Consider the following 25336-nt stretch of genomic DNA (forward strand, 5'->3'; position numbering starts at 1 on the left):
TTGTTTGAAAAGAAATTTAACCCTATTGTGTAGTATAGTTCATCTAACTATTAATTACTGTTTGTGTGTGCCAGCATCAGAACTAGTTGTCTATACAGAATTATTGCATAGGCTGGATTGGAATTGGGGGTAGGTAGTTGAGCATTTCAAAAAATGGTTAATAATCAAATTTAGTTTAAAATAGGGCCTATTATTTGCAAATTAGAGCATTTGATACTTTTTTTCTTAAAAATATGTTGCTTAAATAAGTAGAAAGTAAAAGTAATGTTTATTTCAGAAACTTGGTAAGTCTTGAAAAACAAACAAATCGCTCATTTCCTCACCACCATTATTAATATTGTGGCAAACTTTCTTCCTGTCCAGTTTTTCAAACTGATGAATTTTTAAAGCCTAAGAGCAAATAGAAGATTATGAAACACTGGCTTGTGTCCAGAATGGACAGTTGTGGAATTTGTCATTTGGTTTAAGTATTAAATACTTTATTTTAAAGAATAAACTGTTACGAATAAAGTTGAAATCTATTTTGTTTTCTACTCTTCACCCTTCTCTTAGAGATAAACATCCTAAGTAATATTTTATGTGATTTTTCTATAGATTTTCATTTTTCTCATCACAGTGTTTTTGACATTTACTTGTGTTGCTATACATAATTCAGTTTAATTGCTGTGTAGTATTTCATTACCTGCTTTTATTTGTTGTATCCATTGGGTTTTTGTGTATAATTTCTTCTTAAAATATGGATCCACTACAAGCAAAATAAATAAGAAAAACCAAATGAAAAGTTACTGAATGACGTCGGGTGGGATAAACTGTCAAATGCTGCTGTAAGTTTGAAAAATAAGGATGGAGAATTAGCCATTGGCTGTGGCAATGTGGAGGTAATGGGTAACTGTGACAGCAGTGGTGTTGACCATCACCTTTGGGAGACCTTGGAAACTGGTGTCCTAGCCCAGACCTATTCAGTTAGAAACTCAGGTGGGGACCCAGCAATCTAAGTTTTAGAAAGCCCTCCAGGTGATTTTGATGCACGCTCAAGTTTGAAAACTTTTGTCATCTCTTCAGTTCTCTACCAAAAAATGAAAACCATCTTTGTAGAATAAGCATCTAAACACTTTATTCACCTCAGTGGCTTCTCATTGCTATTGGAATAAAGTCAATAGTTTTGTTTTAAAATAGTTCATAATCGCTTTGTAATCTGACGCTGGATAACATCTGGTTTCACCTCTTTGCTTTATGTTCTCTGGCCATATGAGGCTTCTTCAGTTCCGTGAACGTTTTGCATATTTGCATATTTTCCTACTCTGAATCATATTCCCTACTGACCTTAAAATCAACAATTTCTATTCATATATATCGGACATCACTTTCTCCATTACACCCCTGAGTTTGAGGCTCCTACCTTATTCTGAGAACTGTGTATTTAACCTCTAAGGTGGCACTTACCTATTTGTTTTGTTTTTTTTATTATGTTAATTACCATACATCACATCATTAGGTTTTGGTGTAGTGTTCCATGATTCATTGTTCACGTATAACACCCGGTGCTCCATTCAGTATGTGCCCTCTTCAATACCCATCACCAGGCTAACCCATCCCCCCACCCACACTTACCTATTTGTAATTGCTTGTTTACTTGTTTGCTTTTTCGAGTTCTTTGAAAGCAGAGGCTTTCTTGTAGTCAGTTAATATTCTTTCACTGAATGTTTTCAAGATCATTTTTATGGGAAATTGGTCAAGGGCATGGTTGGTACAATTTATCAGTCTGCCATTTCACATGTAAATAATATTTTCACTGTTTTTTACTTTTCTTTTTAGACAACTGATCAAAACTGGATTCCATGTTTACATGATGAAACTGAGAAACTATTTTGTAAGGTAAAATATTTTGTCAATCCACAGACAAAAGAGACTTTTAGAAAGGCGAATGGTAATATATATAGATAATGATTTATGTGAATTGTGTTTACTTAAGTCTATCATATGACTCAATTATTTGAGACTTCTGAAAATAGCATATGTTAAAGAAGAAAACGAGACATGTAATAAATTTGATTTGTTTTCAGTTAATCCGATTGGATAACCTTTTTGCCTATTGGAATGTGAAGTCTCAGTTGTTTTACCTTAATGATTATGATGAATCATTGGTAAGTAAATCTTTTTGATATGTGTATGTACACCTTTGTTGGTATCCTATTTTGCATAAGGTTTTATTCATTATCATTTATTAACATACTCTGTGGTCTTTTTTCCTAGGCAAAATCCATTAAAATTTACAGAAATAGGTGAATATATATGTGCCTGTACACAAACATGTATAGATCTTTTTTTGTATAATTGACGTGCAGCATTAGTATTTATTAGTTTCATGTGTGCACTGTAATGGTTCAGTATCTGTACATAATGTGAAATGATCACAGTAGGTCTAACATCCGTTACCATACATAGTTAATTACGGAACTTTTTTCTTTGGATGAGTACTTTTAAGATTTACTCTCTCAGCAACGTTGAAATATGCAGTACAGTATTGTTAACTGTAGTTGCCATGCTGTACGTTACATACATTTCCATGACTGACTTACTGTATAACTAGAAGTTCTTAACCTTTTGACTCCCTTCACACATTTTGCATATCTCTCACTCCACTTCAGATAGTCACTGGTCTATTCTCTGTATCTGTGAGTATGAGCTTGGCTTCTTTTTTTTTTTTTTTAAGTATTCCACATATAAGTGAGGTCAGATGGTATTTGTCTGACTTATTTCACTTAGCATAAGGCTATCAAGTTTTATCCTTGTTGCAAATGGCAAGATTTCCTTTTTAATGGCTGAATAATAATTCGTGTGTGAGTATATTTTCTTTATCCATCTATCCATGGACACTTAGGTGGTTTCCATATCTTGGCTATTATAATTAATGCTGCATTGAACATGGAGGTGCATGTATCTTTTCTAGTTCATATTTTTCTTTTAATAAATATTTAGAAGTGGAATTGCTGGATCGTATGGTAGTTCTTTTAATTTTTTGAGGACCCTCATACTGTTTTTCCATAGGGGATTGCATCAGTTTACATTTCCACCAGTAGTGTATAGGAATTTCCTTTTCTCCACATCCTTGCCAACACTTGTTATTTTCTTCTTTTTTTGTTAATAATAACCATTTCAACAGGTGATAGCTCATGCTTTTGATTTGTGATTTCCCTGATAATTAGTGGTGTTGAGTACCTTTTCATGTACCTGTTGGCTATCTGTATGTTCGAAAAATGTCTATTCAGTTCCTCTGCCATTTTTAAATTGGATTGTTTTTCTGAAATTGGGTTGTATGAGTTCTTTATGTATTTTGGATATTGACCCCTTATCGGATAAATGATTTGCAAATATTTTCTCCTATTCATTAGTTTGCCTTTTCATTATGTTGATGGTTTCCTTTGCTGTGCAGAAACTTTTTAGTTTGATGTAGTTCCATTTGTTTTTTTTTTTTTTTCCTCTTGTTGACTTTATTTTTGGTGTCAGATCCAAAATACCATCGCCAAGACTGGTTTCAAAGAGCCTACTGCCTATGTTTTCTTTTAGGAGTTGTATGGTTTCAGGGCTTACATTCAAGTCTTTTAATCTATTTTGAGTTAATTTTTGTGTATGGTGTAGGGTATTGGTCCAGTTTCATTGTCTTGCATGTGGCTGTCCAGTTTTCCAAACACCACATATTGAAGAGACTCTCCTTTCCTCATATATTTTTGGCTTCCTTGTTGTAATTTATTTATTTTTTAAGATTTTATTTATTTATTTGAGAGAGAATGAGAGACAGAGAGCACGAGAGGGAAGAGGGCAGAGGGAGAAGCAGACCCCCTGCTGAGCAGGGAGCCCGATGCGGGACTCGATCCTGGAACTCCAGGATCATGACCTGAGCCGAAGGCAGTCGCTTAACCAACTGAGCCACCCAGGCGCCTTCCTTGTTGTAATTTAATTGATCATATATGCATGGGTATATTTCAGGGCTCTTTATTGCTGTGTGTACCTGTTTTTATGCCAGTGCCATACTGTTTTGATTATTATAACTTTGTAATATAATTTGAAATCAAGGATTGTAATAGCTCCAGGTTTGTTCTTTCTCAAGATTACTTTGGTTATTCAGGGCCTTTGGTGGTTTCATACATACATTAAGGTCATTTGGTCTATTTCTGTGAATAATGCCATTGGAAATTTGATAGAGATTGTATTGAATTTATAGATTGGGTAGTGTGGAATTTTTAACAGGTTTATTTCTTGCAGTATAGAGCATGGAGTGTGTTCCCATTTTTTTGCATCTTCAATTTCTATCTTACAGTTTTTGGTGTACAAAGCTTTACCTCCTTGGTTAAATTTTTTTTATTTCAAATACTTTGTTTTATTGTTTTAATTCCCTAAAGCTACAAAATGTGAGTAACAAATTTCTTTAGTTTCAGTTAATTTTTTTTTTAAAGTTTTTATTTAAATTCTAGTTGGTTAAGATACAGTGTAATATTGGTTTCAGAATTAGAATTTAGCAGGATGCCTGGCTGGCTCAGTTGGTTAAGCATCTGCCTTCAGCTCAGGTCATGATCCCAGGGTCCTGGGATCGAGTCCCGCATCAGGCTCCTTGCTCAGCAGGGAGCCTGCTTCTCCCTCTCCTCCCTAATCATGCTCTCTCTCGCTGTCTCTCTCTCTCAAATAAATAAAATCTTTAAAAAAAAAAAAAAAAAGTAGAATTTAGTGATTCATCACTCACGTGTAACACCCACTGCTCATCACAAGTGCCCTCCTTAATTCCCATCACTTATTTAGCCCATCCCCCACTCACCTCCCCTCTAGCAACCCTCAGTTTGTTCTCTGTTAAGTGTTTTATGGTTTGCCTTCCCACCCTTTTTTTTTTTTTCCCCCTTCACCTATGTTCATCTGTTTTGTTTCTTAAATTCCACATACGAGTGTGGTCATATGGTATTTGTCTTTCTCTGACTGACTTCCTTGGTTAAATTTATTCCTAGGTATTTTATTCTTTTTGATGTAATTGTGAATTGGATTGTTAATTTCTCTTTCTGCTACAGCATTATTAGTATATAGAAATGCAGAAGAATTCTGTATATTGATTTTGTATCCTGCAACTTGATTGAATTCATTTATTCTAACAGTTTTTGGTGGAGTCTTCAGGGTTTTCTATATAGAATGTCATGTCATCTACAAACAGTGACAGTTTTACTTCTTTTCCAATTTGGATGCCTTTTATTCTTGCTTAATTGCTCTGGCTTGGACTTCTGAATATGCTGAATAAAAGTGGCAAGAGTGGGCATCTTTGTCTTGTTCCTGACCTTAGAGGAAGAGTTTTCAGTTTTTAACTGTTGAGCATGTTAGCTGTGGGTTTGTCATATATGGCCTTTATTATGTTAAGGTATATTTCCCTTATACCCACTTTCTTGAGATTCTTTATCATAAGTTCATGTTGAATTTTGTGAGATTTTATATATGTGCCTGTACACAAATATGTAAAAACACACACTATATATCTAAATAGTTCACAGATTATTCTTTAATAGTAGTTAATGGGATATTGTCATCTGACCACTTCAGTATTTTCCGTAGATAAGTTCTCCTAAGTTTGAGTTATTTTTTAAATTGCTTTAAAACATTTTTTTGTATATAATAGGATTTTGTAAAGATATATTGGCATGAATATAAATAAAAGCAGTTTGTTTTTTAATAGGACAGCTTGAAGAAGGGCATTGTCAATGGAAATATTGTTCCGAAAGGTTATGATTTTGGTAAGTACATTTTATAAAATACATGCAATTAGTATAAATTTTAAATGAACATTGAAAATGTCACTGTGATGTTTCATGTTGATTTTGTCATATAATTCAAGGTATTTATATGTGCACAAAAAAAAACTATCTGTTCTATGCCATTCATTGTTGGGGAGCTTTTTGCTATATTTTGAAATAATAAGAAAGAAAAGTGTCCAACAAGAGAGGATGTAATAAATGTGGTAAATCTCTAAGGATTATTCAGTAATAATTATAATCTTTTAAAGACATTTTACATGGCAAATACAATTTAATAAGGCTAGTAGCTGCTGTAGTCTATAGTGTGATCTTACTGTTTTAAAAATGCATATTTAAAATTTCTCTTCATACTTTTTTCTGGTTCCAGATTTTCTGAAATGAACGTGTAGTACTTTTATAATCAGAAATGAGTAACTAAAATTTCAAATTGAAAGTAGTACTATTTTTTCTACCCTGTAGGCACTCAATAAATATTGATTGATGGATGGATAACTCATTTATTGGATTTGGTTGTCTGATGTCATCAACCAGTGATTCTTTTCTATATTCTTCTACCTTCATGATGACACTTTATTAATTTCCTGACGTGGCTTATTTATTTTTTTTAAAGATTTATTTGAGAGGGCTCACAGGTGCACAAGGTGGGGGATGGGCACGGGAGAGAGGTAGAGAGAGAGAGACTCTGGAGCAGACTCCCCACTGAACATGGAGCCTCAGGCTACTGAGCATGGAGCTCAAAGCTGCCTTGATCTCACCACCTGAGATCATGACCTGAGCTGAAACCAGGAGTCGGGTGTTCAACCAACTGAGCCAGCCAGGCACCCTTGAAGTGATTCTTCTTGTTTTCACTCTTGAAACCAATTCAAAGCCTTGAAGTGGATATTTTTCTAGATTTTTTTCCTAAAAGGAAACATTAATAACAGATTAGATTGCCTTTCATGTGTGTTGATGATTCTCCTATCACTTTAGGTTTGACTGATTTCTCCTTTGCCCTACTATCATTTCCTTCTCCATTAGTGAGGGTCTGGTGAGAGAGAAACTACACAGTAATTTGAGCAGGGGAAATTTAATATAAAGAATTACTATCATAGGATTGGAGTAACAAGGGATTGGCTACTAAAAAGTAGAGCTCTAAAGAATATAAGAATAATAGAAGGATCTGCCCCTACCCTAGGACTAAGATGGAGTGCCCAAAGAACAGGGTCTGCCTGCCTCAACACTGAGATCTAGAGCTTGTTGGAAAGGACATGACCAGGGCTCACTGACTGCCAGGAAAAGTCTCTCTGGTGCCAGGCCACTGAACTTGTTGGAAATTTGCCCTCAGGAACTCTAGCGTCTCTCATGAGGAGTTGCTCATAGGAGGCACTTCACTGCAAAATTGCCTTAGGGTGCTGGGAGAAGTTGCCAGCTGCTCCTAGCTGTTGTGTACCTCAGCAGGCTAGTGCTGAAAAAATCTGTCATGCTCGGGGAGCTGCCTTCTGTAGGACCCACTTGGTAGCATCTGGGTGGTGGAAAAGTCCCGATACTGCAAGAGTCTGTGGAATGAGCCCGTTAGAACCGGGAAGCAGAACTCCCCCTGCAGTCTCTCTCCAGTGTCTAGCATTATGCCAGCTGGTAATTAAAGGGCCCAAATCTAGCTTTTAGATTAAGCAGTGAAGGATGAATTTGGAATTCACAGATAAGTTGATAACTGGTATATACCTGCTGGAGAGGGAAGGACTAAAGGCTTTTTTTTTTTTTTAAGATTTTATTTATTTGTCAGAGAGTACAAGCAGGCAGAGCGGCAGGCACAGGGAGCAGACCCCCCGGTGAGCAAGAACCTCCATGTGGAACTCGATCCCAGGATGCTGGGATCATGACCTGAGCTGAAGGCAGATGCTTGACAGCTGAGCCATCCAGGCGTCCCAGACTAAAGGCTTTTTTTTGTTTGTTCTTTATTTAATGGGAGAGACAACAGTTTATAGGCTGAGATAGGAATGATCTGTAGAATATGAAAAACGAAGCAAGAGAGAAGCGGTAGTTTATGGGATATGGGTGAAAGGGGATAGGATCTCGTGCACAAGTGGTGTTTTGCCACACAGAGGAACATGATTAGTTCATTTATAAGACTGATTTTGGCATAAGAGAGAAATCCTAATGTTAGACAGTAGTGATGGTAATAGGAGTTCATGGAATTTCTTTTATGAGCTCTTATTTTTTAATACCTGAGGTGTTGGGGGTTTTTGGAGGGAGGAGAGGCTATGAAATAGTCATGTAGGTAAACAGAGTGAATTGACTAAAGTGGTGTTCTCAAAGTATGGTTCGGACTAGCAACATCAGTATTACTTGGAAACTTGTTAGAAATAGAAATCCTAGGGCCCATTCCACACATATTGAATGAGAACTTCTGAGGGTGAGCCTTGCCAATCTGTTTTAATAAGCTTTCCTGGTAATTTTGATGATTTTGAGAGCCACTGGGCTAGAGTTGGGGCTGGGCAGTTTTGTTTTTTTTTTTTTTTGTAAAAGGCCACATAGTAAAAAGTTTTCGGTTTTAAGGCCATATTTAGCCTCTGTCACATATTTTCCTTTGTTTCTTTTAAACAACCCTATAAAGGTGTAAAAATCATTCCTAGTTCATTGGTTGTATAAAAACACACTATGGTATGCATTTGGCCCCTATCCTGGACTAAATATTGTATGACTGCTCAGCAACATTGAGGACTTTTAGGATTTATGACATTAAAGTGAGACCAATCTGTGTGATTGTGTACGTTTTTGTTTTTTTTTTTTTTTCCCCCTAACGAAATTCAATTTCTTAGGTAGGTTACAGGTGTAGAGTAAATGGAGAGAGTTTTTATCCAGAATTAGAGTGTGGCCTGGTAAGTACTGACAAAGTGAGAAGACAGAGGAGTGAAGAGTGAATGCAGGGGGATGATTAAAATAACTGATTATAGAATTTTAATAGGGTAGGGAGGTTCCTGAGGACATGAAGCGGAGGTGAAAGACAAAAGATAAAGGATCAATGAATGATAGGTCTCACGGGACTTGAAGTTTAGTACTAGAGAGATTGGTGGTGGTAGGAGAGTTGGATGCTTGAGACTGAGCTTATGGAGAGGTCTAGCATATAAGTATGATAAGATCTAGTGGATGAAGTAAGGGTGGAGAAGTCCAAGGTTCTGAGAGGCTTTGGTTTTGGAAAGATTATTTGTATGTTGAAATCACTTGGAAATTAGAGTTGCCAGGAGCTAAAATCGCAACCTAGGAGAGGTTGTAACCTAGGGATGGATAGAGATTGCAACCAGGAAGGATATAGGGGATTGTGTAGTCTTGTACGTAACATAAGAAAGCTGGGGGAGAGGAATAATTTTATTTTTCAGATAGTGATATTATTGCTGTGTACATACACTTTTTAAACTTTCTTCTTTTAAAAGATGTATTTATTTAGAGAGAGGGAGGATGCAGGGGGGAGAGGCAGAGGCAGAGGGAGAGAGAACTCCATGCAGAGCCCAACATGGGGCTCCATCTCAACCCTGAGATCATGACCTGAGCCGAAACCAAGAGTTGGACCCTTAACTGACTGTGCCACCTAAGCGCCCCTAAACTTTCTTTTACTATTTGCTTCCACTTAGGTATATATAAATTTTTCTTATTTTTCACTCTATGGTACTTTACTCTGTAGATGTATCATGATGAATTTAACCAGTCTCCATTTGTTGAATATCTTCTTGTTCTACTCAAGTTCACAGTATATTTGAATGCTCAGTGTGTAAAAAAAAAAAAAACCTAAGTGCTATGCCTTGGGAATGATTAAAACAAGAGGAACATATTATGTTTTTATATAGATTAGCTTATAATTTAATAGTTGATCTTGGTATAGATTCTGCTATTGTTTGTCTCCCTCTGTAAGAATATTCTTACTCTTTTTGGCACTAAATATAAAGGGTTGAGTTTAATCCATTTTAGACTATGGATTGGGCCAAGAAGGTTATCCTGGGTTAACTCACTCATCTCACCTCTCCTTTTACAAGTTAAAATGGGGCAGATGGATACATAGAAACTGATCAGAAGTTCAGAAATTATAACTCTATAATGGAAGTCAGTGGTCAAGTACAATCTTTTCTCCCTTAGCATTTTTAATGTAATTCCTTTAAATTGTATTTTTGTTAAGATTATTTTATTATACTATTTTTGCCTTTTAGAGATTGTTCCTGCTTTTTAAGGGTTATGTTGGTGTTTTGAGGGGGAGTTTACTTAGTCTTCATTTACTTAAAATATAAATTATAGGTAGGAAAAAGATAAAAGAATATTCTTTATTAATTAAATGACAGTTCATCTGACCAAATTACAGCAGTGTGGAAATCTGGGAAAGTAAGAGTATAAGAAATGAAAATATTTTCCACTTCATCCCCTTAGCACTTTGGGACTCTGAAATATAACTCAGTTTAACTTTTTAAAATTTATATTTTTCAGTTTTTCGCCCCATATCTGCTAATGCCAAACTTCAGATGAATCGGCGATCAGATTTTGACTTTTCTGCCCCCAAGATAAACCTGGATGTTGAGTTACATGACATAGCAATTGAACTTAATAAACCACAGGTGATTGTTTTAAATGAAATTTTAAATTGTGAGTTATAATTTGATAAAAGCAGAACTAAGATTTTAAATGTATTTCAAACACAATGTTACATGGTAACATTTCCTTTAATTTTTTTAACAATTGAACAAAAAATCTGAAACATTTAAGAGCCTTCATTTTTTTCATTCTTCAGTATTTCAGTGTTATGGAGCTTCTTGAATCAGTTGATATGATGACGCAAAATCTGCCATATAGGAAATTCAAACCTGATGTACCTCTTCACTATCATGCCAGAGACTGGTAAAATGACTTATGTTTTTATTTAAATTGAGGTATAATTTGACATATTAGTTTCAGGTTTATAACATAGTGATTTGATATTTATATATGTTGTAAACTGATCACCACAATAAGTCTAGTTAACATCCATCACCATATATGAGGACAGATTTTTTTAATATATATTTTTTTAATTTAGTTTATTTATTTGAGAGAGAGAGAGTGAGAGCACAAGATGGGGGAAGGTCAGAGGGAGAAGCAGATTCCCTGCTGAGGAGGGAGCCCAATGCGAAACTCGATCCCAGGACTCCAGGATCATGACCTGAGCTGAAGGCAGTCACTTAACCAACTGAGCCACCCAGGCGCCCCAAGGACAGATTTTTTTCTTTAGGACTTATAAGATATCTTAGCAACTTTCAAATATGCAGTATAGTATTAACTATTGTGACCGTGCTGTACATTATATCCTATTACTTAACTTTTATAACTAGAAGTTTGAACCTTTTAATCCTCTTCACCCATTTCACTCACTGCCTGTGCCTCACCTCTGTCAACCACCAGTCTGTTTTCTGTATCTATGAGCTCAGTTTTTTGGTTTTTATTTTTTAAGATACCATATGTAAGTGAGATCATACTGTGTTTATCTTTCTTTGACTAATTTCACTTAGCATAATGTTGTCACAGATAGTAAGATTTCACTCCTTTTTATGACTGAATAATATTCCATTGTATATCTATATACCATATTTTCTTTATTCATTCATTTGTTGATGGACACGTAGGTGGTTTTTGTATCTTGACTACTGTATTAAAATGCTGCATTTAATATCAGGGAACATACATCTTTTTGTGCTAGTATTTTTGTTTTCTTCAGATAAATACCCAGAAGTAGAATTACTTGATCTAAAAAAAACTTTTTTAAGATTTATAAAATACAGTTTAAAAGTGAATTTATTGACTTTAAGAGTAATTTTTTAAGATACTCTTTAAGGGCAGATACATTTTGTCATTTGATTTATGGCTTTTGCTTATTATGTTAATAAAATTAAGGGATTTTTTTTTTTTAAACAACTTAAAAATGGAGATACTAAAATACCATTAATTAACTGTATTTTTGGGATTATTAACAACTATATCCTAGTTTGTGTCTGGCAATGTCTTTTTAAAAAAAATTCAAACTTCCGTATTAGGTGTGTTAAACCTATGTGATTAAAGTCGAAAATCAGGTTATGTGAGTCTGTAAAAGTACAGCCCCTTTTTAAAATTTAGAAGTCTTGGTATTCCGTTTATTAAGCTCTTGCTGTTTTCTAGAAGTTGCAATTACTTTTAGTTGACTCTTAATTACTAGTCAGGTTACTAAAGTGCTATTTGCCAAGTAGTACTTCAGTAGTTTTTCTGTAGAGCTATATTTTTTGTAACAAAATTCAGTGATTTTGCTTGTTGTCACTCAGGAAAGAGATAAGATTAATAATTAATGTAGTCTTAATACAAACAGGGCTGGGAAAAATCAAGTGGTCAGATAGTACACCATTTTTTTTTCTTTTTTTTTCTTTTTATGTTAATCCCCATACATCATTAGTTTTAGATGAAGTGTTCCATGATTCATTGTTTGTGCATAACACCCAGTGCTCCATGCAGAATGTGCCCTCTTCAATACCCATCACCAGGCTAACCCATCCTCCCACCCCCCTCCCCTCTAGAACCCTGTTTGTTTTTCAGAGTCCATCGTCTCTCATGGTTCGTCTACCCCTCCGATTTCCCCCGCTTCATTCTTCCCCTCCCGCTACCTTCTTCTTTTTTTTTCTTAACATATATTGCATTATTTGTTTCAGAGGTACAGATCTGAGATTCAACAGTCTTGCACAATTCACAGCGCTTACCAGAGCACATACCCTCCCCAGTGTCTATCACCCAGTCACCCCATCCCTCTCACCCCACCCCCCACTCCAACAACACTGTTTGTTTCCTGTGATTAAGAATTCCTCATATCAGTGAGATCATATGATACATGTCTTTCTCTGTTTGACTTATTTCACTCAACATAATACCCTCCAGTTCCATCCACGTCGTTGCAAATGGCAAGATCTCATTCCTTTTGATGGCTGCATAATATTCCATTGTATATATATATATACCACATCTTCTTTATCCATTCATCTGTCAGTGGACATCTTGGCTCTTTCCACAGTTTGGCTATTGATAGTACACCATTTTCAAAGTCTGGTACTATAGTGTAGTCTCTGTACTATGTATGCTGTTTTGGAGTAGAAGCAGTTTTATATTTCATACTGTTGGCTTGAAGGTGTTAAGTGTGGGGTTTGTTTTTGTTTTTTAACTAGGTGGGCTTATGCTATACAAGGTATTCTTGAAGTAAATGTCTGCCCCCGGTTACGGATGTGGTCATGGAAGCATATTAGAGAACACAGGCAAAAAATGAAGCAGTATAAAGAACTGTATAAAAAAAAGATAACAACTAAGAAGCCAACTGGTGAAATTCTCATGTCTTTGGAGGTAAGCATATTTAGAAGTTGTTGAATATTTTGTACTACATAATTCCTCATTTGTTTTAATTTTGACTGCCATTGCTTTTACTTAGACTTTTTCATACTCCTGTTCTTCACTTCAGTTGGATGATATAACCTCTGGTGATACTCTCCTGTTAGCTGTTGGAATTTCAGATTATTGTCAATCTGGAGAGTTTTGGGTTCATGCAAATAGTAACTTGAAACCTCACATTATGACTTTTTTAACCTCAAAGCCTAAAAAGTGTTTGCTACATTGATTCCAGTCTTTTCTGTGTTGGTTTCAAAGCCTTATACTACCTGTCACCACTCCATTTCCCCGTTACCATCTAATGGCATTAATTTCCTGTCTTTTTTTTTTTTTTTATTTGAGACAGAGAGAACGAGAGAGAGAGAGCACATGAGAGGGGGGAGGGTCAGAGGGAGAAGCAGGTTCCTTGCTGAGCAGGGAGCCCGATGCGGGACTCGATCCCGGGACTCCAGGATCATGACCTGAGCTGAAGGCAGTCGCTTAACCGACTGAGCCACCCAGGCACCCCAATTTCCTGTCTTTTATACATACTATGCTTATACTTGTAGCCAAGTCCATCTGCCTTTCCTCATCTCTGTTTATTCCAGTTTTACTCATTCCTCAAGCTCTGTGTAAGTCCCATCTCTTGTACAAACTTTCCTGAATTTTCTGCCCATTCAGAGTCCCTTTTCTCTTCATTCTTGTGGCATTTCTAGTCTTCACCAGCAACTTTACATTTCATTATCTGTCTTGAGAATTCCCTAAATACTAGTGTTATCTGTTAGCGTTATGGTATATTCTAGAAGGGATTGTTCTATGGATGGATGATGTTTAGTTTAGGGAGACTGAGGAGAGATAGCCTCTTGAAATTAATGTAACCATTCTGAATCTAGGCCAATTTCCAATTAGGAGCTCCCTAAAGATTGAGTTTTATTTTTATGTTTGAAGTAGGAGACTTTCTGCAGAAAGATCTATTTGGAATATATTAAAGATGACACACCAACTGTGCGTATAATATGAAGGATTTAGAATTATATTTTTAGTTGAAAGTGACACTAATGTATTTACCCTCAGTTGTAGTTAGAACCCAAATAAAGGTCATTTTAAACAGTGCCTATATAGTATCTTTTAGTATGGGTCTGTAAATCTTAATATGACACCTATATGCATGACATGTATGATTTCTTTAAGAAAGTTACTCTATCATTGCTAATTTCCAAGCTGACATATATACAAGCACTGCTTCTCAGAATTTAAAAGAGGTATTATGTTGGTGGATGATCCGTTTTTTGCTTCCTATCTTTATTGCAGCAGTTTGTTAGATTATATAGGAAATTTTATTTTTATAATCTTTCTATAGACTATGTAAAGTTACTCATTTAAACACACTTTTGTTTATATTTTAAGGAGTTGGAAAAGACCTTGGATGTATTTAATATAACTATATCAAGACAACAGGCAGAAGTTGAGGTAATTCCACATTATCTTTCAATTCGTAAAAATCTAGATTCCATGTAGATTTGACAGATGCAGTGGTATAATTAGTGTTGGGCTGTAATATACTGTTTCCTAAAAGGGGTTCAAATTTGCTTCTTTGTGGTATAAGAAAAATAGATTTGATGTTTTGCCCCATACATTTGAATTAGGTCCTGTGGGGGGAAAATTCTTGCTGAGTAATTTGGCTAAGTAATTCTTGCTAAATAATTATCAAACACTGAGTTCCTATGAAGGTGAAAATCCAATCTGGGGGTGGGGGGGCGGCGGGGTGGTGTGATTACCGTGACTTGTAAGACAGTAGGGCTGTCTACCTGGAAATTCTAAATTCTTACGTTTGGCTTATGTTGCATTACTTTGTTTTGTTGTCCGTTTGTTCATTGTTTACATTTTTTCACTGGAATAGTTAAATTTAGTAAATGTCATTTTTCTGTTAGATTGCTAAATAAAGGATAATTTGTCATTTATTTGAAAATTTAATCATTTTAGGTAAAGAAAGCTGGATATAGGATTTTCAGAGAAGGAGCAAAAGATTCAGAGGAAAATAAAGGATGGTTTAGCTGGCTGTGGACTTGGTCAGAACCAAGAAGTAAAGAACAACCAGATGTTAAGCCTGGAAGTAGGTCCATTTCATTTTATAGAGAGTGTAGTTAATCATTAGGTTAATTTAGTGCAACTAATCATCAGTTGTGAAAGCAAAGTTTTGCAGAAAAATTTTTTTTTTTCTTTATTTGTTTGATAGAGACAGCGAGAGAGGGAACACACAAGCAGGGGGAGTGTGAGAGGGAGAAGCAGGCTTCCCACTGAAGCAGGGAGCCAGATACGGGCCTTGATCCCAGGACCCTGGGCTCATGACCTGAGCAAAAGGCAGACACTTAACGACTGAGCCACCCAGGTGCCCCTGCAGAAAATTTTCTAACTAAAATAAACATTAAAAGCATATATATGTATCATATATAATTTATCCTTATTATCAATAAAATTACTATTAAAACATTGTACATGTATACATCAAATAAAAATTAAATTTTTTATCTTAATGTTTACAAAAGAGCTTTATGCTCAGGATTTAATAATGTGTAAATTCCCAAGGGTATGAACCATTGTAAATTTTTGTTGAAATTATTTCTTGGAAAGGTTTTTGTTTCCTTACCAAATGTTTAAGATCATAGCTTTGGAGACTTAGGGGCTTAAGTTTGTATCCTGGATCTATCACTTACTGGCAGCGTAGCCCAGGCAAATTATTTAAATTCCCAAAACTTCAATTTTATCCTCTGTAAAATGGGAAATTATGATATTAGTGTTACTTACTTTGTATGCTAAGTATGTTGCTTAGCACAGTACACTAAGTGCCTAATAACAGTCATTTTGTGAGCTTGCTTAATCCAAATATTTAGAAATTTCTATTGCTAAATTCATATATTTAGCAGTTTATATTTTTGGAGGCTAATCCTTCTAAAATTGCCGGTGCCATCCTAACATTCAGTGATTATAATTTCTTTTTTCTTTTTTTTGAGATAAAATTTTTTAATTTCTTAAAAGTATAAAAAGAGAGTTGAATTTGCCAGTTGGTTAAAAGCAGCTAAATTGTGAGTTAGTTTTATCTTACCAGTTAAGAATGCAAAAAACTTCTTTATGATTATAGTTCTTGAAGAAATGTTGACCTCTGAAGAAAAAACTTTACTCTATGAAGCAATTGGCTATAGTGAAACAGCAGTTGATCCAACCTTGCCAAAAACAGTAAGATGTTTTCTTGCCTTATACCTTAGAGTTTAACGGTAGATATGCCTATTTTTAATCCTCTCAGAAATGTTACTGACTTACTCTGTGATCTTTGCCTAGTCGGTACATATTTATTTTAATTTCCAAGGTATGGATAAAAATTGCCCCTACTTTGTAGTGTTTATATGGTGATTCTTTAATATATGAAGGGTTATTTTTAAAGTATTTTTTGGTTATCGGAAAGAATAAACCATGAAGAAGAGTATTTGTTGTCTTTATATATCTATATATGCATATATATACATACATATATAAAAATATATAAATATATAAATATATATAAATTTATTTTCATTTTATTTCTCTCAATATATTCTAGTTTGAAGCCATGAAGTTCTTTGTTCACTTGAAAAGTATGTCTATTGTTCTAAGGGAAAAACGAGAGACACCTGAGCTGTTAGATATTGTAGTGGAAGAATTTAGCACTTTGATTGTGCAAAGACCAGGAGCACAAGCCATTAAGTAAGTATTTTCTTTTACCAGTAAGTAGACATTTCACTGTGAGGTTGGAAGTTAGATTACAGTCTTCCCGTATTTTGTCAGGGTACTTCGGTTTAATGTATCATTATGTATTTTTAGGAACTTACGTTTTGGAATTATTAAAAATAATACAGGTTCAATAGAAAACTCTATGCTAAGGAAATGTAGAAGGACACTGAAGAATAAAACAGAAATGTCAGCAATCACACTATATAAAAAGAAACTGCACTGTCAATTTGGTTTTTATCTGGGAATATCTTTATTTTACTTTTGTTTTTAAAAATAGTTTTATTGAGATATAATTAATATCCCATGCAGTTCATCTATTTAAAGTGTACAACTCGTGTTTATCACACTTGTGGTATCATATACCAAATTCGCATTGGTATATTTACAGAGTTGTGCAACAATTACCATTATCTTTTTTTTTTTTTTTAAAGATTTTATTTTATTTATTCATGACAGACAGAGAGAGAGAGAGAGAGGCAGAGGGAGAAGCAGGCTCCCAAGGAGCAGGGAGCCTGATGTGGGACTCGATCCCAGGACCCTGAGATCATGACCTGAGCCGAAGGCAGACGCTTAACCATCTGAGCCACCCAGGCGCCCCAGCCATTATCTTAATTCTAGTACATTTTGACACCCTAAAAAAAGAAATCCTTTTTAGCAGTCACTCCCCATTCTCCCCTCTCCCCGGTGTATGGCAACAACTAGTTTAATTTCTATTTCTAAGAATTTGTCTGTTGGAGGCATTTCATATGAATGGAATCATACAATATATGGCCTTTTCTGTCCAGCTTCTTTCACTTAGCATGATATTTTCACGGTTCATTTACGGTATAGCTTGAATTAGTGTTTTAATTTTTTTCTATTGCACGATAATATTCCATTGTATGGATATACCACATTTTGTTTGCCCATTCATCAGATGATGGATATTTGGTTTGTTTCTTCTTTTTGGCTGTTATGAATAATGTTGCTCTGGATATTTACAGACAATATTTTGTATGGGCAATAAGGCTTAAATTTTTCCGGGTATGTACTTAGGAGCAGAATTGTTTCCTCATATGGTAACTCTGTATTTAACTTTTTGAGGAATTGCCAGATTGTTTTCCAAAGCAGCTGCACCATTGTATATTCACACCAGCAGTGTTTGAGGTTTCTTATTAATCTGTATCATTGCCAACACTTTTGAATTAGAGCCATCCTGATGGGTGTGAGTTGATATTTCATTGTTGTCTTAATTTGCATTTCCCTGATAGCTAACAGTATTGAGCATCTTTTCTTGTGCTTATTGGTTGCTTCTGTATATTCTTTAGAGAAATGTATATTAACTTATTTTGCCCATTTTTATTTTTTATTTTTTATTTTTTTAAAGATTTTATTTATTTATTCATGAGAGACAGAGAGAGAGAGAGAGGCAGAGGGAGAAGCAGGCTCCCAAGGAACAGGGAGCCCGATGTGGGACTCGATCCCAGGACCCTGGGATCATGACCTGAGCCGAAGGCAGACGCTTAACCATCTGAGCCACCCAGGCGCCCCTATTTTGCCCATTTTTAAATTGAATTGTCTTTTCATTCAGTTTTAAGAGTTCTATATATATTATTGATGAGAATCCTTTATCTCATAAGAAATTTATAATTTCTCTTATTCATTGTTTTTTGGTGGTATTCTTTGCCAGATGTTTTTGGTTTTCATGAAGTCCAGTTTATTTTTTGTTGTTGCAATGAAGACTCAAGAAGTCTTTGCCTAACTCAAGGACACAGAGATAAATTCCTGTGTATTCTTGTGAGAATTTTACACTTTCATTTCTTAAATTAGGTTTATGACCCATTTTGAGTTAACATTTATATATGGTGTGAGTTTGGGGTTCAACTTCGTTCTTTTGCATGAGGTTATTCATTTGTCCCAGCAACATTTGTTGCAAAACCTTATATCCCCATTGAATGATCTTGATACCCTCATCAAAAAGAGTTTACCATAAATGTGAGAATTTATTTCTGGACTTTTTTCTATTTCCATTGATCTCTACAACCTTCTGCCAGTAGTACACTGTGTTGATTACTATAGCTTTGTAGTAGAATTTGAAATTAGAAAGTTTATCCTCCAGTTTTGTTTTCTTTTTCAAGATGGTTTTAGCTCTTAGGATATTCTTGAATTTCTTTGTATCCATTTTTGCCAAAAATTTCAGCTTAGATTTGATAAGGATTTTATTGAATCTGTAGATCAGTTTTTGGTACTGACATTTAAATGGTATTATCTTAAAGTGCATGAATATTGGATGCCTTTCCACTTATTTATCCTCATTAATTTCAACAGTGTTTTATACTTTTCCGAGTACAAGTTTTATATCTTGTTTGAAAAGTATATTCTCATGTATTTTATTGTTTTTGATGCTGTATGGGAGGAAAGCGTTTTCCTCAACCCTTTTTGAGTGCCTGGCTGCATCTGAAAATTAAATCTGACCAAGATTAGCAAGGGAGAAGCATACAGATTTATTTAACAAAAGTTTAATAAAAGAACCTTCATAATGAAGATCGAAAGAACCAGTTAGACTAGACTATGTTAGGTTTGATGAAGAGTGGACAGTTGTGAAGGAATATGATAGGTCAAGGGAGTGTAAGGTAAGTATGGTAGACTGGGAGAAACTTAGCAAGCCCTGTTTTTTAGGACTCCTCTCAGTTTACCTTTGTTTTTAGAGATAAGGATGCTTTTTTCCTCTAGCTATAGGGAGGGCACCTATTATGTGAAGATTTTATGACCTGTTTGAGGGGGGGAAGGGTACGGGACTATCAGAGTGACCTTGCTTCTGCTGTTTTCTCAAATTCCTTCAACTTAAAATACTTACTATGCCAAGGTGCCATATTTTGGGGGTAATGTGTCCTGAACCCCATCAGTGCTTACAAGTGGCATCATGTTCTTAATTTCATTTTTGGATTGTTGATTACAAGTGTGTAGAAATATAATTGATTTTTGTATATTGATCTATTACCCTGCAGCCTTGATAAACTTGTTAATTAGTTCCAATAGTTTTTATTAAATTCCTTAGGATTTTCTGCATACATGAGCGTTGCATCTGCAAATAGAGATAGTTTTACATCTGTATTTCCAATGTGGACACCTTTTCTTTCATTTCTTAATTGCCCTTGTTTGAACCTTCAGTACTGTGTTGAATGGAAGTGGTCAGAAGGCATCTTTTTCTAGTTCTTTATCTTAAGGAGAAGAGTTCAGTCTTTTGAATATGATGTTAAATGTGGGTTTTTCATAGATGCCTTTTATCAGTTTTGAGAAATCCCCTTCTATTTCTAGTTTGTTGAGTTTTTGGCTTTTGTTTATGTTGGGGTTTTTTTGTTTTGCATGAAAGTTTGTTAGATTTTGTTAAATGCATTTTCTGTGTTCCTTGAGAAGATTGTGTAGTTTATGTCCTTTTTTCTTTTGATTTATACCTTTTTTTAAAGTATTCACCTTAGTTGATTTTTCATATGATAAAAATCATGGTATATTCTTTTGGTTGTTGTGTATGATCTTTTTTATGTACAGCTGGATTTGGTTTGTTGGTGAGGATTTTTATGTCTGTTCATGAGAATACTGGTCTATAGTTTTTTTGTGATGACTTTATTTTTTTAGGATAATACTGTCCTTATAAAATGAGTTGGGAAACGTTCCCTCCTCTTTGGAGTAGTTTGTAAAGAACTGGTATTCTTCATTAAACGTTTGGTGGTAGAATTCACCAGTAATGTCACTGGGGCCTGAGCTTTCCTTTGTGGGAAGTTTTTAAATTATTAACTTAATCTGTACGTGTCCTTAGGTCTCTTTACGTTTTTCATTTTTTTTTTCCAGTCAGTTTCAGTAGTTCCTTTTCAGGAATTTGCCCATTTCATTTAAGCTGTCTAATTTGTTGACACGTAGTTGTTTACAGTATTACCATGTAATCTTTTTTTTCTGTGAGGTTGGTAATTCGTCTTTCACTGTAATTTTTTTGAGTCTTTGCTCTTATTTCTTAGACTACTTAAATTTTGTTGATCTTTTAAAAAAAAAACAGTTTTGGTCTTTTTTTTTTCTATATTTTTTTCCATTCTCTGTTTTATTAATTTGTCCTCTAACCTTTATATTTTTTTTTACTTTGCTTGCTTTAGGCTTAGGTTACTTTGCTTTTTTCAAGTATCTTTAACTGGTATGATAGTGATTTGGGAATTTTTTTTTTGTGAATGTATGCATTTACTAATTCATTAATTTTATTTTAATGACTATTGAAGTAAAATTGACATCATAAAATTAGTCATTCTAAAGAGTATAATTCAGTGGGATTTATATGTTCATAATGTTGAATAATCACCACCCCTATCTAGTCAAAATATCATTACCACAAAGTGAAAACCCCATACTTATTAAGAATCACTCCTCTCCTCCTGGCTCTTGGAAGACACGAGTCTGCTTTCTGTTTTTGGATATGTCATATAATGGAATCATACATTACGTGACCTCTTGTGTCTGGTTTATTTCACTTAGCATAATGTTTTCAAGGCTCATCCATGTTGTTCTGTATATCAGAATTTCATTCCTTTTTTTTTTTTTAAAGATTTTATTTATTTATTAGAGAGTGAGAGAGAGCATGAGAGGGGAGAGGGTCAGAGGAGAAGCAGACTCCCCACTGAGTGGGGAGCCCGATGTGGGACTCGATCCTGGGACTCCAGGATCACAACCTGAGCTGAAGGCAGTTGCTTAACCAACTGAGCCACCCAGGTGCCCTCCTTTTTAAGACTGCACAATATTCCATTGTATATATTTATCACATTTTGCTTATTCTATTCATCTGTTCTATGGAAATTTGAGTTTTTTCCACCTTTTGGCTATTGTGATACCACAGTGAACATTCATGAGTGTGGATTTGAGTACACATTCTTTTGCTGTGCACCTAGGAATGGAATTGCTGAGTCATAGCATGATTCTGTTTTTAACTTTTTGAGGAAGCGCCAATGTGTTTTTCATAGGGTTGACAGTTTTACATTTCCATTAGCAGTGTACAGGGATTTCAAATTTTCCATATTCTTCCCAACACTTATTTTCTTGTATGTGCTTTTAAATTATAGTTATTCTTTTGGGTGTGAAATGTGGTTTCTCATTGTGTTTATTTGTATTTCCTTAATGTCTAATGATATTCAGCATCTTTTCATGTGGATGTTGACATCTTCACATACATCTTCACTGGGTCCGTTTTTAAAATTGGGTTATTCTTTTTGTTGAGTTGTAAAAATACTTTATATATGCTAGACTCTAGATACATGATATTTACTTCCATTCTTTAGCTTGTCCTTGCATTTTCTTGATAATGTCCTTTGATGCACTGTTTTTAATTTTGATGAAGTATAATTTATCTGGTTTATTTTTCTGTCATTGCTTATGCTTTTGATATAATATGTAAGAAGATTTGTCTAACCAAAGATTATGGAAATCTAGTCCTATATTTTCTAAGAGTATTAAAGTTCTAACTCTTAGGTTTATGATCCACAGTGAGTTAGGTTTTGTATATGGTATAGACAGTGAATACAGTTTGATTCACTTGTATGTGGATATCTAGGTGTCCTAAGACCACTTGTTAAATTATTTTTCCCCATTGAATGATCTTGTTATCCTTGTTGAAAATCATTTGGTCATAAATATATGGCTTTATTTCTGGACTCTAAATTCTATTTCTTTCCATTCTATAGACTCATTGGGTCTATCTATATGTCAATTCCACACTGCTTTGACTACTGTAGCTTTGTAGTAAATTTTGAAATTGGAAAGTGCAAGTCTTCCATCTTGTTGTACTTTTTCAAGAATATTTTGGATATTTGGATCCCTTGCAAATCCATATGAATTTGAGGATTTGGCTTTTCCATTTCACACAAAAGCTCCTTTGAATTTGATAGGGATTACCTTAAATTTATAGATTGCTTTCAGTAGTATTGCTATCAAAACAATATTAGGTCTCCCAATCAATGAGTATAGATATCCTTCCATTTATTTAGGTATTTCTACGTTTTTTTCTAGCATTATTTTGTTCACTGTTCAAGTCTTTTTTGGTTAAATATTTTCTTAAATGTTTATCGTTTTGGATGGTAATATGATGGAATTGTGTCAATTTCCTCTTCAATTTAGTCATTGTAGATGTATAGCAGCATAGTTGATTTTTAGGTGTTGATCTTGTGCTTGCAGCTTTGCTGAATTATTAACTCTAATTATTTTTTTGTAGATCCTTTGGGATTTTCTATGTACCCTTGATCCTTGAACAACATGGGTTTGAACTGCGTGGGTTCACTTACCTATCATGGTTTTTTTTTTTCCCCCAGTACTGCAAATGTATTTTCTCTCCCTTAATGATTTTTAAAAAATTTCTCTATTGTAAGAATACAGCATAAAACACATATTACAAAGTATGGATCATTGACTGTTAATGCTGCTGGGAAGCCTTCTCATCCATGGTAGGCTATTAGGAATTTGGGGAAACGAAAGTTATATGTGGATTTTTGACTCTGCAGGCTGTCATTGGCCCTAACCCCTGTGTTGTGATGCCATACATGAATAGATTTTCATTTTTTCCTTTCCAATTAGGTACCTTTAATTTCTTTTTCCTGACTAACTACTTTGGCTGGAACTTCTAGAACAGAGTTCAAAGTGAGCATCCTTGTCTTGTTCATGGTTTTGGAGGGAAAGCTTTTGGTCTTTTACCAGTGAGTATGATTCTAGTCATAGGTTTTTTTTTTGGTTTTTAAGAAATGCCCTTCTTCAGGTTGAGGAAGTACACTTGTATTCCCTAGTTCTTGAAAAATTTTTTAATGATTTTGGATTTTTAAAAATGCTTTTTTTTTTGCATCATTTGAGATGATCATGTGACTTTGTCATTCTATTAATAGATTGTTTTATTGTTTTTCTTATTTCCAACCACCATCAAATAGATTCCTAGAATAAATCCTACCTGGTCATGATGAGTAATCTTTTTAATAGGTTGTTAAATTTGGTTTGCTAGTATTTCTTTTTTTTTAAGATTTTAATTATTTATTTGAGACAGAGGGAGAGTGCATGTGCATAAGCCGGCTGTGGGGGGCGGAGGCGCAGAGGGAGAGGGAGAAGCAGACTCCCCACTGAGCAGGGAGCCTGACGCAGCTTGATCCCAGGACCCCAGGATTATGACTTAAGCCAAAGGCAGATGCTTAACTGACTGAGCCACCCAGGCGCCCCAGTTTGCTAGTATTTTGTTGAAGTTTTTGCATCTATCTTCATAAGGGATATGGGTCTTTAATTTTGTTTTTCTCAGAATGAGTTAGGAGGTGTTCCCTCTTCTGTTTTCTGGAAGAATTTCAGAAGGATTGATACTAATTTTTCTTTAAATATTTTATAGAAATCACTGGTGAAACCATCTGGTCTTGGACTCTTCTTTCTTTGTTGGGAGGTTGATTACTTTTGGAGGTTGATTATGGATTCAATTTACTTACTACTTATAAATCTGTTCTGATTTTCTGTTTTCTCTTGAGGCAGTTTTTGTAATCTTTATGTTTCTAGAAATTTGTCCATTTAGGTTATTTTCTTGGTGTCCTGTCATTTACAATACATTTTTATAGTTATTTTTATTCCTTAAAGGTATGTAATAATGCCTTCAGTTTCATTTCTGACTTTAGTTATTTGTATCTTTCCTCTTTTTTTTTTTTTTTCTTAGTCTAGGTAAACGTTTATTATTCCTGTGAGCCGTGGGTTTAGTCTTTTTTTTTCTAGTCATTGAGGTATAAAGCAAGGTTATTGATTTGATATCTTTTGTTTTCTGATGTAGTTACTTACAGATAGAAATCTCCTTATGAGCATCACTGTGGATACATCCCTTGAGTTTTGTCATGCTACATTTAATTTACGTTCATTTCAAAGTATTTTCTAATTTTTGTGTTGTGTTTTTTTTTTTTCCCCGCCTATTGATTGTTTAAGAATATTTTGTTCAGGGCGCCTGGGTGGCTCAGTTGGTTAAGCAACTGCCTTCGGCTCAGGTCATGATCCTGGAGTCCCGGGATCGAGTCCCACATCAGGTTCCCTGCTCAGCAGGGAGTCTGCTTCTCCCTCTGATCCTCCCCCTCTCATGCTCTCTGTCTCCCATTCTCTCTCTCAGATAAATAAATAAAATCTTTTTAAAAAAATATTTTGTTCAGGTGGCACATATTTGAGAAACTCCAAATTTTTGCTTCTGGAAATTTACCAGAAACTTTGGAATTCACCTCCAAGATTTCCAGCTTTAATGTCATTGTGAATGGTCATTGGAGAGGATTTTTTTTTTTTTTGTATAACTTCATTCCGTAAAGTTTTAAAGACCTGTTTTGTGGCCAAACAGCTGTTTTTTCTTGGAGACTGTTCTAGTGCCTACACTTGAATGTGTATTCTGCTGTTGGGTGGAATGTTCTATATAG

The 25336-nt window shown here is 34.8% G+C and overlaps 1 protein-coding gene across 7 annotated transcripts in view; it reads left to right on the forward strand.

Moving 5' to 3' along the window:
- The window catches only part of VPS13A (vacuolar protein sorting 13 homolog A), a 267040-nt gene that overhangs the window by 33205 nt on the left and 208499 nt on the right, over positions 1–25336 (forward strand). For 5 of the 7 annotated variants that reach the window (XR_010407545.1, XM_045882283.3, XM_064578959.1 and 2 more), the window contains exons 8-17: positions 1816–1875; positions 2064–2144; positions 5708–5765; positions 10236–10363; positions 10537–10643; positions 12962–13133; positions 14562–14624; positions 15138–15267; positions 16294–16388; positions 16750–16892. Coding sequence is in view for 6 of the 7 variants with exons in the window: in XM_045882283.3 (XP_045738239.1) it covers positions 1816–1875; positions 2064–2144; positions 5708–5765; positions 10236–10363; positions 10537–10643; positions 12962–13133; positions 14562–14624; positions 15138–15267; positions 16294–16388; positions 16750–16892 (1037 nt within the window). In the remaining variant the exon portion in view is untranslated. Of the gene's footprint in view, positions 1–2; positions 825–1815; positions 1876–2063; positions 2145–5707; positions 5766–10235; positions 10364–10536; positions 10644–12961; positions 13134–14561; positions 14625–15137; positions 15268–16293; positions 16389–16749; positions 16893–25336 lie in introns of those variants that run through there. The other 2 variants (XM_054509186.2, XM_045882284.3) reach the window with 2 other exon arrangements.

The sequence above is a fragment of the Mirounga angustirostris genome, unplaced genomic scaffold (genome assembly GCF_029215605.1).
Source record: "Mirounga angustirostris isolate CCGP_5_RB_7025 unplaced genomic scaffold, mMirAng1.0.hap1 SCAF_15, whole genome shotgun sequence".
NCBI lineage: Eukaryota > Metazoa > Chordata > Mammalia > Carnivora > Phocidae > Mirounga > Mirounga angustirostris.